Here is a 13,455-nt window from a genome sequence, read left to right as displayed (position 1 = left end):
ACCCATCGTTCTCGTGACTGCCCGTCACTCTGTGTGTCAGAGATGACCACAATAAGCCAGTATAGCAGCATAAATACGAGCAAAAATAAGAAAAGGCAAAATAAATGTTGTTTCATGAAATCATGAAATAAACAAATAAACAGTTTTTTAAAATAAAAGTCTGCAAGTGATCACACATTTGGCCCATAAAGTTGTTGCCATGACAGCAGAAAAAGCAGTAAAAATGATGCATATCACCGAAAAACAGCTACAGTTTGTAAAACGTGTTCAACAACACTACAGCCAAACATCAGGACGCTCACAGTTCATCCTTCTGAGTCATGCTGTCAAACAACATTATGATTTGACAGTGCAGGTGACCTTTGACCCTGTGGATATAATGTTATCCAGACACCATGTTGCTGCAGTGCTTCCTGAGTTAAAATTATCAGGGCCACAAGCCCTTTGTTCTTTGACATATGTTACTGTGCAGTGCTGTCTGCGTTTAATCACCTGGCTGTGATAAATGTGCCCGAGACAAATTTTCCCTAAAGGAAACAATAAAAACGAATTGATTATGTCCAATCAGTTCATCCTTGAGTCCAAGTGGATGCTTGTGCCTCCTTAAAAAAGAGAAAAATATTCTTAAGGCATTCCTGAGTTATAACATCGATGATTAGAGACGCACAACCTGGAAACATCAAACCTGTGACCATGTCTGTCACGGGCACAGAGCCATAATGAAAGCAGCAGGAACCTGATGCGATGGAAGGAAACATTATTCAAAGCACGATGTCCAACAAGGCAGAAAAAAGGAAGCCATGTGGAAAAGATGAAATATCCACAATTATGATAAGCGGCCAGTTTCAGTCCAAGATGTCAGCCTCTGTCTAACCTCGCTGCCTGTTACTCCGCGGTGTTTGTTAGCTCCAGCATCGTGCCCTGGAGGTCGTGGCTGAAAGGCATCACGAGGTCGTCAAAGTCCACCTCGAGGGATGGGTGCTTATTCCTTCTCTCTATCTTTGACATCAGCTGGCTGGTGGTGGGCGGCTTCCCCCAAACCTGAGACAAAAACAGTGAGTCACAGTGAGAAGTGGAATTACACAGTCACTTCTTCAGGAACGTTTGTGCACTGATGGGCTTAATGCAGGGTTGGTTTGTGCACGTTGTGACTGCTGCAATTAGCCGGCAGCAGAAGACACATTAAGCCGTCTTCTTGTAAACAGTGGAGAGGCTCACCGTCTTTGGCACAAAGGTGATGTCCACGATTTTGGTTTTCCCAGTCGTGATGCTGGTGTTCTGCAGGACGACACTATTTGAATCCTTCTGGGGTGGAGTCTTCTCTGCTGCTGCAGACGATGTCTCTGCTTGCACAGCGACTTTTGCAGCAGCAACCTGTAGTGAATACCAAGACTTTCAAAGCTTCTGCAGCCTCTGCATACTCGCTGTGTTCAATACAAAGTGTCAGATTCAGGCTGGTTAAAGGCAGTTAGAGATGTCCAAATGCACAAGATTAGGTCGCTAACAATAAACGGTTATGTTTGAGGATGAAAGCTCAACGGTTTTCAGTAACGCTGCAGAGGCAGGATAAAGAGTAATCCAAAGATTTAGCTGTTACACCGAGGAAACAGAAGTACTCTGTTAAAGCACCACACTGATAAAACCTGGTGAAGGAATCTGTCTCAAGAATGGAGCTAAAGAGGAGCATCAGTAACAAAACTTATTTTGTATATAAATGTGCTACAAAAAAGTATTTGCCCCGTTCCTGATTTCTTAGTTTTTTGCATATATGTCACACTTACATGGCTCGCATGTTTCAGATGAGAAACAAAGTCACTGACATTCGTCTTGAGAAGGTTACAAAGCCACTTCTAAGGCTTTGGGACTCCAGCGAACCGCGATGAGAACCACTGTACACAAACGGAGAACCTTCCCAGGAGTGGGCGGCGTACCAAAATGACTCCTAAAACACATCAACGACTCATCCAGGAGGTCACAAAAGAACCCCGAACAACAAAGAACTGCAGGCCTCATTTGTGTGTGTTAAGGTCAGAGTTCATGATTCAACAATAACAAGGAGACAAAAATGAGAGAGTTCGAGGAGAAAACCACTGCTGACCAAAGAGAACAGAAAGGCTCATGTTTACCAAAAAACATTGTGATGAAGCTGTTGAGATAATACTCTGTGGACTGACGAGGCAAAGGTCTCGTCTGAGTCCTGTTACGGCTTTTCATAAAAAGAACATCAAACAACTGTCAAACCTGCTGAATTCAGCTCTACCAGAAAATCCTGAAGAAGCATATCTGGCCATCAGTTCGTGCACTGCAGCTTAAGTGCACTTGGCTTCTGCAGCAGGACAATGATGTGACACACACCAGCATGTCCACCTTGTTGGAGTGGTGAAGTTGGACTTCACCACTCCAACAAGGTGAAGTTGGTAATTCATGTTCAAAAACCCTCCAATGTGGCTGAATTAAAACAATTCTACAAAGAAGACTGGGCCAAATGTTGCTCCACAGTGAAGGATCCACAGTGAAGGATCCACAGTGAAGGATCACTCGTTATCACTGACTGCAGTTGTTGTTGTCACGGTTGACACTAGGAGGCAATGACTTTTCCACACAGCTCCACGCAGGGCTGGATCATTTTGTTCCCTAATAAATGAATACTTGTATTTACTCAGGTTATCGTTGTCTAATATTAACGTTTGTTTGATGATCTGAAAACATGTTATTGTGACAAATAAGAAATCAGGAAAGGGGCAAATAATTATTCACAGAACTGTGAACTTTACTAGATATGACTTCCTGCCAGATGTTTGCATCATTGCAACCTGCTGCTGATGTGATCCTGCCTCTGGATGGTACCAAGTTAGACTGAACTGAAGGTCCTGTGAAGCTGCAGATGTAGATCATCTAGGCCTGGTTTAAGCAGTTTGCATCGATTCGAGTGTTTCTTTTTGTCGGCCATCGTCGTCAGGTGTTCAGCCTATCTGCTTCCACCGATCGCTGTGTCAGTGTGTCATCGCAATAATGAATGTTTATCACTGGCATTGTCAAAGCATACGCAGGACAGGAAAAACTGTCTGCAGGCTGCAGGATGTGAAACTTGAGCTTTGCCAACTGCATGTCAAAAAAGGCTATCAGCTGATTGGCCAGGACTGTGGCTAAGCTTGATATTGCCAAAACGCTGTTTTTGTAAAACCCTGTTTACATGTGAGGCGCGGTCATGGGAAGAATTTGCTGCTACACCAATCCTTCTGCACAAAGGCCCATTATTAACTTAATCACCGATCACACGGGTGTTGATGTTCTTATCAGGATATTCTGGCGTTCACCACAGACGCTGCAGAGCTCTGTACTGTTTGTGTAAGCTTGTTAACAGATAATCATTGGCTCTGCTGGTATCAAACTGCCTTTCCCATCCCCTAGCTGCTCTGTGTGTGTGTGTCCTATATTTCTTAGTGTAATTATTCTTTCATTGACAAATATTAATTTTTTTGTTCACATTTAACTAATTGTTAAAGACAAACAGGCTGTTATAGTAAACAAGAACAACATGCAGTCGGGTACTGAGAGTGGTGTAATTCCCACAGAAGCCCCCACATCTTCCCACGGCTGTGGTTAGAGGGTAGGACGACCACAGGGCTTCTTCTGAATCACTCACACAGTGCTGAAGGTGCATGCATTATTTACAGAGAGTTTGTGAATTCCAGTAGGCCTGATGAGGATTATTGCCCTTTATTGTAGAAAACAGTGAAACGCTTGGCAGTTCATACCGCCTCCGACCGAGCTCAGAGAAAAAACGCTCAGTGATTCGTCGGCTCGCTGCGTGACAGATATTTTCATTGTCCCCAGAACTGCGACTGAATTATAAATACTCCTGATTATTTATGAACGCCTCACAAACACCTGCTGCTTTCAGGGTCTTAATGACAACATCAATACATCTGAACCGATCGTGACCTGGTTAGAGGGAATACAAATCTAAACACCAGCACGGTGTAGCTGTAACCAAACACATGTGGTGTCATTTGCGTACGAGTGCCCAACTTTAAGTAATCGGGTCCCTTTACAGGCTCGGGTTTCCCTGGTGCTGCGAGGGAGAAGAGAGCAAAACCAGTGTGTGTCATTTTACATGATTTAGAGGTCATGATGGGGATCAGGAGACAGAGCGGGTTGTCTCTGTGGCCCAGACGCTGATCCCAGAGCTGCCCCTGGTGCATACATCAGCGTGGGAGTGTGAATGAGCACTGAGGCACAGGAAAACGCGCTTGTATGGTGAAAATGCTGTGAATGCTCAAACAGAGGAGAAAAGCACTATATAAGAACCAAGACTTGCTATATTCTTATATTACAGAGTGAACATTAGATACAGTATAGACAAAACAAAGATAACAGGGAAAGTCTGAAGGCAAACGATTTTAATGTGTTTTCAAAGGTCTCCTTTAAGTCGTAGATTATTTGTGTACCTTGGCTTTAGTCGCTTTAGGCTTTTTAGCTTCGGCCCCCTTTCCTTTTGCTTTGTCCTTTGGTTTAGGCAGAGAATCCATCTTTTGTTTGACCAAGTCGATTATTACAGGGTTTGCAAAATCTCTGGCAACATCAAGGCAGCTTTGCTCTGTACAGAAATAAAATCCAGCAGCAGCAGTTAAACGAGACATGGTGATTCTAAACTGGCCATAGATGTGAAAGTGCTACGATGTAGGGTTGTAGTCAATGAGCCTATAAAGACAGGATATAAATGCTGGTACATTATACATCGCCACAAAGGAGACCTCTAGAATAAATGTTGATGGGGAGTTCAATAAAAAAAGAGAAGTTAAAGAGTAATTATACAAAATCATGTATTTCCATTTTGGCATTATAAGAAAAAGGTACAAAGACTTTGAACTACGTCACACCTCTCTTGTTCTCTGCAAGCACACTGGCACCCGCCTCGATGAGGAAATCCACACAGGAGACTCGAGACGTCTCAATGGCCCTCATGAGGGGCGTGGCTCCGCCCAGGGCCGGGGCATCGATGTTAGCTCCGGCATTCACCAGAAGTTCAACGAGTTCCCGCTGCCCGGCGTACGCTGCATGGTGGAGGGGGGTCCAGAAGAACTGGTCACACACATTCACATCAGCCCTGTCACAAACGGTGATGTCACAGTTTAAGGCATATATTTGTATTTAGGCCCATTCTTTGGCTCGGATCAGCAGCCATCTCTCAAACATCATCTCAAAACTCATCATCCAAAGATCATGTCTCAATTTGCTTCTGTGTGTGTGCTTTGTGACACAAAGCTAAAGAAACGGGTAAAAAAATATTGAAAATATTAATTTGGCTTTTATTGTAAAGCCACAGAAAAAACAAATGGCACTGAAATCAGAACATGAACTTTCTCACCCCTTGCTGAGGAGGTACTGAGCCATCTCATAGCTGCCAGTGGAGCACGCGACCATCAGCGGCGTCTTGTAAAACTCATCCTGAACATCCACCGGCACCCCTTCACTGAAGGCGTGGTCCAGAGACTCCAGATCATTGGTTCTCACGCAGCAGTTCACGTTGATGTAGACCGGCGGTGGCTTGTGTATGTACCATCCTGAGTCGTTCATCACCGGATGCACCGGCGGGTGAGCCGGGTCGAATCGGAGGACGTCCGAGCAGTTAAAGTATGAGCTGATCATGAAGTTGGGTGGGCCTCCGTCTGCTCGTCGGGGCTTCAGCTCCGGTGGGAGGGTGCAAATGGGCATGGGGAGAACAAACGGACCCTTCTTCTTCTTCTTGCCCCCTTTTTTTCCCTTTCCCCCCTTTTTCTTCTTAGGCATATACGAGGAGAGGCGGAACGGTTTCTTGATGTACTTGACTCCTCTGATGAAGTCACTGATGTTGACGTCTCCTCCATGGGCTGAGATGACTGCTTGGATCTGGTCTGGTTCAACTGGAGCTTGTAGCTCCTCTAATACAGAAATAAACCTCTCTGCAGTAACTGTGTCTGATTTGTCGCCAAAGGCTTTCCACAGTTCAGCTTCATACTCTTGAGACCAGTCGTGGAGAGTCAGTGCCCAGAGCTCTGACATCTGCTCAGTGCCGCTGGGATCGCTGCCTTTTCCCTGCTTCCTCTCCGCCCTCCGGAGCTCCTTGGCTACTGCGTTGTGACCGGAATCTTTGGCAATCTGATGCGGCAGCAAACCTTCCCGGTTCTTCAGTTTAGGGTTACAACCTGACCACAGAGCAGAGTTTATATAAACACACGGTAGAATGGCCTAACTCAGGACTGTGGTTGCAGCTGTTCGCTGGATCTACAAGTATCATACCAGAGATATGCAAACATAGAGGGGAGAACACTGATCCTCCAATCTGTTATAAAAATACTGCGGAGAAGAATTTGAAATTCAGTTCTGGATTTTACCCAGAACCCAGTCTATGCAGTGAAGAGACGTCAACATGGGACAAATCTACTGTCTGACATCCTGATAACAGCGAATTACAGCCTAGAAGTCATAAATGCATGAACGTGGGATGTTTCCAATATAAGAGAGGGTTTAATATGCGCGTTGAAGGACAGAAATGTCTCCAAATCATCTTAAGAAACATGAATGATGGGACAGATTTGTCCCCAGCTGGGCAGCAAACAGCCCAAAAAGACCTCTGATCACACAGGAAGCTGACAACGTGCACACTAAAACCAATACACAATGACAGGTGTGGTGAGCAGCAGTCGTGCACAAGCTGGTAATTATAGACAATACTTACACGTGTGAACATGAAAAAAGCAGGGGGACTGTGTTATTATGTTAATCTCTGAAACGACTGTCAGGGGAGTGCGTTTGATCATAAAACGATAGTTTGATCCATATTTATAGCAGCTGGGAAATCCCCATGTTTCCGCTGTGATCAAATGAGACGCGCTCGTATATCGCCTCACTACAATGAAACCAGAACAGAATCAAAACTGTGCTCGACTCTTCCCGGTGTCCACACACGTGTAAATGAAATGACATTTCAACATTTTGGCAGTAACGTGGAGCTGGCCGTGGAGCGTGCTCCTTTACGTTCCCATGTATACGAACACTACCGTTCTTCTAGAAATGGAGGGTAACACATTGAAACCATCGTCTAACTAAAAGGGTACTGTAGAGCAGTTTTTGGAACAAACTGAAACCCTCATATTCCAAATAGAGTCCTGTTCCCCTCTTTTAAACTTTAATTGAAGATATTCAGTTTAACCATCAGCATTCTTCTCACTTTAACAGGCCACGCATATGAATCATTACACAGTTTGGGTATACAATACTTACGTAGCAATACCTCAAAAATACCGTGATCAACAATAATGTGACAGCCTCATAAACACGCACTTACAGAGGCAACGCCTACAGAAGGTAAGGCAGGTGCTGAGAAGACAGCAATAAGATCTGAGCCAACACAGACGTACGGCCATCATCATGGCCACATGGGTACGTAGCCCAGCACCTTTGGGCTCTACGAGCAACGACAAAACAAAAAGAGAGAGGGAGGGGATCAGAGCGACAAGCCAGAATGAAACAAGAAGCAACCATGAGTACATGGCCCCCACCCCCACCCCACCCACAAGATGAGCCGCTACAACAGTGCCTTACGTAGCTGAGGAGCTAACAGGAGGAGGAAAAACAGGAGAAACAGGAGGACAAAGCCCCTGCATGGGCTAGACAGAGGAGGTGGCTGACATCAATAAATCCTACCAGAGGTTAGAAAAGCTCGGCCTAAAGGACTCCACAGAGTCATGGCGGAACAGACAGACAGCTGCTGATGACCAACCACACAGAGCTGTGACCGATAAAGAGCACAACGCTGCAGATGTGGCAATCCCAGCTTACTGTAATATTGGGAAGAAGTCTGATGGGTGGAAAGAACAGCTGGAGATGGAAAAGGTCCAAAGTGGTCCCAGTGGCTAGAACAGCGAGTCCAGCAGATTCCAAGCATCAGAGGTCTCAGTCTGAGGAATGACCGAGACGCTCGAGCAAAGCACACGTCATGGTTTTTATATTTTATATATTATATTACCTCGCTCAACAGTAAATATTACGATGAGCCCTTTTTACTTAACACCAGTATTCACTTTGTTTCCCTGTTTGTCAAAGACCAACACACACACACTTCACAGACCCCCGCGCTGTGACCAGTTTTCTCCTGATGTACATTTTGAGTAATAGCTGCTGTGTTTTCCTCCTGCGTTTCAGCGTTAGCCTACAAGTGACACGATATCAGAGTGCTCCTTTTAAGGCATCAGCAGGAGTGACAGGCCTCATCACAGAAAAAGACTTTAAAGAGTACAGTACCTCTCTGTGCCAGGAACTTGCAGCAGTTTGCATTGCCCGAGGCAGCAGCGTAGTGTAAGGCTGTGCAGTCCTTAAGGCTCATCGCACTCATGTCTGCTGAGTATGCAGACAGCACCTGAAGCACCTGAACACAGCCCAGAGGAACACGTTAGAGCCTAAATCTGAAGTGCTGCTTACACTAACAGTGGGTCGCTGTCATTTTAATTCAGCTTTCAGTGCAAAGTAGAATAAGTCCTAATAGATACAGCTTAACTTTGCATGTTATTGGCATTTCAAAAGATGTCAGCTATTATATCTGAGCAGCTACTACACCTCAAAAAAGCCCCCCATGGCAGCATAGTGGACGGCTGTGAGCCGCTTTCTGTCAAAGGCGCTGGGGTCTCCGCCCATCCTGATTATAGCTCTAACAAGCGGCAGGGAACCTGCTTTGACGGCCTCCATCAACGCTGTGACTCCAGTTTTCTGAACAGAGGGGAAGAGAGGAGAGGAAAGGCTTCAGCTCCAACAGACTGTCTTCAAAACGCAGTTCTCACAGTCCCTGTTGTTTACCTGGTGTGCTGCATTGGGGTCTGCCCCAGCATTCAGCATAATGAGGCACAGGGGGGTGCACTCCTGGGCCTTTTCACACATCAGCTGAAAGACATGCATCCCCTGCACTGACACGCTGTTGGCATCGGCACCGCACTTAAGCAACACCTGCAGGCAGCGGCAGTGGCGTTTGGTGGGGTAGATGCAGTAGAACAGCACATCTGAGTCACAGCGTGGGTGCAAAAGTTTAGGAAAAGGTCATGAGACAGAAGAAGCAAGTAAGGGTCAACAATAAATCTGTACATCAGTGTAATCAGACTACTTTGAGGCAGCGATGGCTTGATAGCTAAGCACTTAAGACCTAAATGCTGTTTCAAATATTAATGTGGACCCCTCCGTCTAATTCAGTGTTTGCAGCTATCAGCGAGCTAACTCTGCCAAGTCAAATCGAGCCATCTTCATTTCTACTGCAAAATTAAAAGCGAGGAAGTGATGGACACATTTCCCTTTCGGGAAACTTTGCTCTGACAGATAGCTTCCACGCTTCTAGCACCGAGCACAGCTGCTAACTGCTGGTGGATTAAACTGCTGTAAAAGGAGGGAGGGCAGGATGCTGTGTTTTACTTTCCCCACTCTGATTATTCCCACAGGACTCCATATTCCTGACACGATGGATAACACAAACAGGTGTGTGTGACTACTGAAGCTCAGCCTGCTGTGAGCACTGAGGCCAGGCTGAACAAAACCCCAGGGAGAGCTGGGTCATATCAAGTTGCTCAGCGTGTTTCACAGGAGACGATCATTAGGACTTGATCTGTAATTAGACGTGTCCATGTGGCATGACACACAAACAAAACCCTCATATGGCTCTTCACACATGCGTACATACATCATACAGTATGTAAATTATGCACACGTCAGGAAGTTTCCAATCACTCAGCTTTGATCTACCTCTCAAAGGAGAGCCAGTTAGAGTAATTGCTACCACAGACACACTGTAATGGGGTCATTATCACGATTACTTCAACGAGCCCCTTCAGAAGACCTTTGTGCGCTCTGATTGGAGTTGTCTGGGATACCAACTCCTCATCAATATCTAAAGAGACAAACTCTGCATTTTCATGAGCGGAAAGACGATGCAAGCGATTCAGCTGACCTAACTTGAGATGGAAACGCCCCCATTTGAGAAACTGAGACTCAAATGAGAATACATACATTTAAAGCAAACCATCTGCATACACTTGGCACACAATGAATGAGCTTCATTTGTGCAGGAACTTTTAAACAAATATGACATATCGCAAACAAAAAAGCTCTGAAATTCAACTCTCATGTGTTCCTGTGATAATATCAGCCTTGATCATTCTGCAGCTGTTAAATGCTACAAAATGTTTTTGTTTCAAAACTTTATTTAACCAGGAAGCAAAAAGCTGCAGCTTTAGAGTCTCTTTGTTTAAAATGATCCTGGGCTAAACCTGCATCCACACAGGAAGCGATTAGCTTCCCAAACCTTACTTTATAGGTAACAGTCGGCTGTTAATGGACAGACTCCCATTACCTAAGTAACTTCTAATGTATTTACTTCCCTGTTAGCTGTCAGCCACCAGTATCCTGTGCTCTCAGTGCCAGCTGAAGTTGAGAAAGACTCATTTTGAGAGGTGCCTACTTCTTTCTCGTTGCCATAGTTTTTTCACCCATAGTCACTTTACGTCGCCAGATGTGACTGAATTTCTCTCGAGTTGCCATGTCGTTGAAAATCACCCACTGTATGGATAAAGCTAAGGGAGACAAAGATAGGCATCAATGTCCCTCTAAAAGTGAGCATCACCATTGGGCTGAGCCCTTGAAATGCCTCTGGGTTCTTATTGTGAAAACTTTTTTGAATTCAATTCATTTTTGTGGTCACCAACACACTGAGGCAACCTTTGTAGGGTATGTCCTGCCTCCTGCTTTGTGACAGCGTGACAGCTGCAATTCTGAACTAGACATCTGAAGAAAACCCTGCTGTTTACCACCATATACACACTACATGAACAAAAGTGGGCCGCCTACACCTGTACCATCGGCCATAGAAACTCATGCCACGAAGCTCCCGGCACACAGCTTTAGTGTGTTTGAAATCCCGTAACTGTTCCTACACAGAGATTATAAATAGTAATGCCTTTAGTTTTGAACTCACTTTTGCCCTCTACATCCAGGAGCCTCAGGTTGGCTTTGCTGTGGGCCAAAAGAGACACAATGGGATCGTTGCCCAGCTCAGCAGCTAACATAATCGGAGCGCGGCCCCTTTTGTCCTGCACGTTAGGATCTGCTCCCTTGGAGAGGAGGAAGGTGACGAGCTCTGTGAGGAGAAAAAGAGAGAGCAGAAACAATCAGGAGACAGATCATATTTGGGGTTGTGGTAAATTCTCAGACCAACTGGGCTTGATGCAGATTATGTTTAAAAGTAATTGGAAATACATGTTTATACCCCATGTCATCTTTCCCCAGTGTTACTGCAGGCAGTGATTAAGATGTTTAACAAACTTAATAACATCCATTCCTTTTTCCATTGCGCTGCCGTTTTCAAGAACTCTACATGCTGCCACAAATCTCTGTGGACATATTTTCTTTGGCAAGAAATGCAGCATGCAAACAAGGGGTTTTGAAAGACACAAAGACTAAATTCACTAGCTGGGCCCACATCCTCATTTTAGGTTTGACAGCGTTTTAGTAGGTAAAAGTGAATGCTTGACATGAATTGAGCTGCAGTTTGGGGAAGGCCTCGAAGGGGACTGGCAATGGCTCCCGGGCCGGGCAGATCCCCATGTACTAAATAGAAATGAAGAAATTAAAGAATTGAGAACAAGGAGGGACGGTGGGCACGTAAACGAGAATGAACAGTTTGCAGAACTGGGGGAACCTATATAGATGACAACCGGAAGGAGCGTGTTTGGAGGCGTGGTCCTGCTCCTGAAATTCCGATACATAATCTCCAATGAAATAACCTGTACTGTAAATACCCACAGTATTTGAGATGAACACACATAGCACTCGTCCAACCAAATGTGTCTGATTGTTGCAAAGGAATGAGTCTGCCACAGTCAACCCACAGGCATAGATTACCTAGATTGTTGGCTGAAACTGCCACGTGGAGCACCCCCACGCCGTCCTTCGGCTCTGTGAGACTGATGAGGTCTTCCACCCCGAGCTGCACCATCTTCTCTATCTGTGCCTTATCCACTTTATGGACTAGCTGAAGCAGGCGGTAGATCTGCAGGGTCTGCAGGCGGCCCTCTGCCACTCTGCTGCTCATTGTGGACTCACTGAATGCTGGTATGAAATAGGAGCTTTGTAATATGCACGCAAATATTTGGTTCTAACATGTTTTAATTGAATTACAATTTTTAGGTGCTTTCTTTTTCCTCTGAAAAACTGCAGTTTAAATAAGCTACTTGTTCATGTTACCCATGTGAATGGCGACTTTCATACAAAGTGGCCCAGTGCTTTTTCTGGTCTTTTTAAGACAAACATCACCACAGTACATGAAAAATAAAGTCATAAGTGTTGTTAAAAATCTGTCAGTACAGACGCCCTAAAGTGAGAGGCTCTGTCAGCTCATCACGCACCTTCTGCACGCAGACACGCACGGGTTACACGGGCTCTCCTTGTTTGACAGAAAGCGTGAACACTTGCTGCTGTGGTCCACAAACCCAGGAGCTTGGTCAGCGACGAGGGTCCCGTCTGTACCTGCTTTTCCTCCCAGGCTTTAACTTCTCCTTGAAACACCGCTTTTCACTTTTCTGTGCGGGCCGTTAGAAGGAAACAAAGTCGGCTCCATGGCAACGGAACGCGCGAAAATCCCGGGCAGGACCTCGCGCCCTCGGCAGCGTCTGATGCTGCTTTCAGGGTCTCTCGATAAGCTCGGCAATACTGAAATTGTTGTAAATGAAAGCGTCAGCACTTTGCTTCCATTTTCCCAAAATGGATTATTTTATTTTTTCAAAATTGTCAAAATTCTGCACAAATATCCCGTTAATGACAAAGTTAAAATCGTTTGCTTGAAATTCTTGCAAACTTATTAAAAATAAAAGATCATGTACATGAGTATTCACAGCCTTTGCCATGACACTCAAGGTTGGCATCATGTTCATCTTGTCTCCACTGATCATCTGTCAGATGTTTTCTGTAACTTGATTGGAGTCCGCCTGTGGTCAAATTCAGCTGACTGGAAATGATTTGGAAAAGCACACACCTGTATATATGAGGTCACAAAGTTGACAGTGCATGTCAGAGCACTAACCACGCCATGAAGTCCAAGGAATTGGACAATCCCAAACCTCCGAGACAGGATTGTATGGAGGCACAGATCTGGGGAAGGGTACAGAAAAAGGTCTGCAGTTTTGAAGGTCTGACTGAGCTCAGTGTCCTCCAACATCTGTAAATAGAAGACGTTTGGAACCATCAGGACTAGAGCTGGCTATCAAGCCAATCTGAGCAATCAGGGTAGAAGGGCCTTAGTCAGAGGTTCCCGAGAACCTGACAGAACTCCAGCATTGCTCTGTGGAGAGAGGAGAACCTTCCAGAAGGACAACCGTTTCTGCACCACCAGAAGTTTCTCCACCAATCAGGCCTGTGTGGCTAGATGAAAGCAACTCCTCA

The 13,455-nt window shown here is 45.3% G+C and overlaps 1 protein-coding gene across 1 annotated transcript; it reads right to left on the bottom strand.

The window, feature by feature from the left end:
* Positions 1 to 779: 779 nt before the first annotated feature.
* Positions 780 to 13,231, bottom strand: LOC134643718 (ankyrin repeat and EF-hand domain-containing protein 1-like). Its single transcript, XM_063496250.1, has 11 exons — positions 13,210 to 13,231; positions 11,920 to 12,126; positions 10,994 to 11,155; positions 8,836 to 9,035; positions 8,599 to 8,748; positions 8,287 to 8,410; positions 5,372 to 6,188; positions 4,884 to 5,110; positions 4,452 to 4,600; positions 1,219 to 1,374; positions 780 to 1,041 (listed from the first exon to the last, which is right to left on the bottom strand). Exons 1-11 carry the CDS (start codon positions 13,229 to 13,231, stop codon positions 886 to 888), a joined length of 2,370 nt encoding a protein of 789 aa, XP_063352320.1. The 3' UTR covers positions 780 to 885.
* Positions 13,232 to 13,455: the final 224 nt, after the last annotated feature.

The sequence above is a fragment of the Pelmatolapia mariae genome, linkage group LG15, assembly GCF_036321145.2.
Source record: "Pelmatolapia mariae isolate MD_Pm_ZW linkage group LG15, Pm_UMD_F_2, whole genome shotgun sequence".
Classification (NCBI taxonomy): Eukaryota; Metazoa; Chordata; class Actinopteri; order Cichliformes; family Cichlidae; genus Pelmatolapia; species Pelmatolapia mariae.
This window is presented reverse-complemented; position numbering and strand designations above follow the sequence as displayed.

Coding starts and splice junctions, on each gene's coding strand:
- LOC134643718 (XM_063496250.1), bottom strand. CDS start 13,231: ATGTTGGAGGACACTGAGCTCA. Junction 8,411..8,598: donor CCATGGGGGGCTTTTTTGAG/GTGTAGTAGCTG, acceptor GGCTGTGTTCAG/GTGCTTCAGGTGCTGTCTGC. Junction 1,375..4,451: donor CTAAAGCGACTAAAGCCAAG/GTACACAAATAA, acceptor TATTCACTACAG/GTTGCTGCTGCAAAAGTCGC.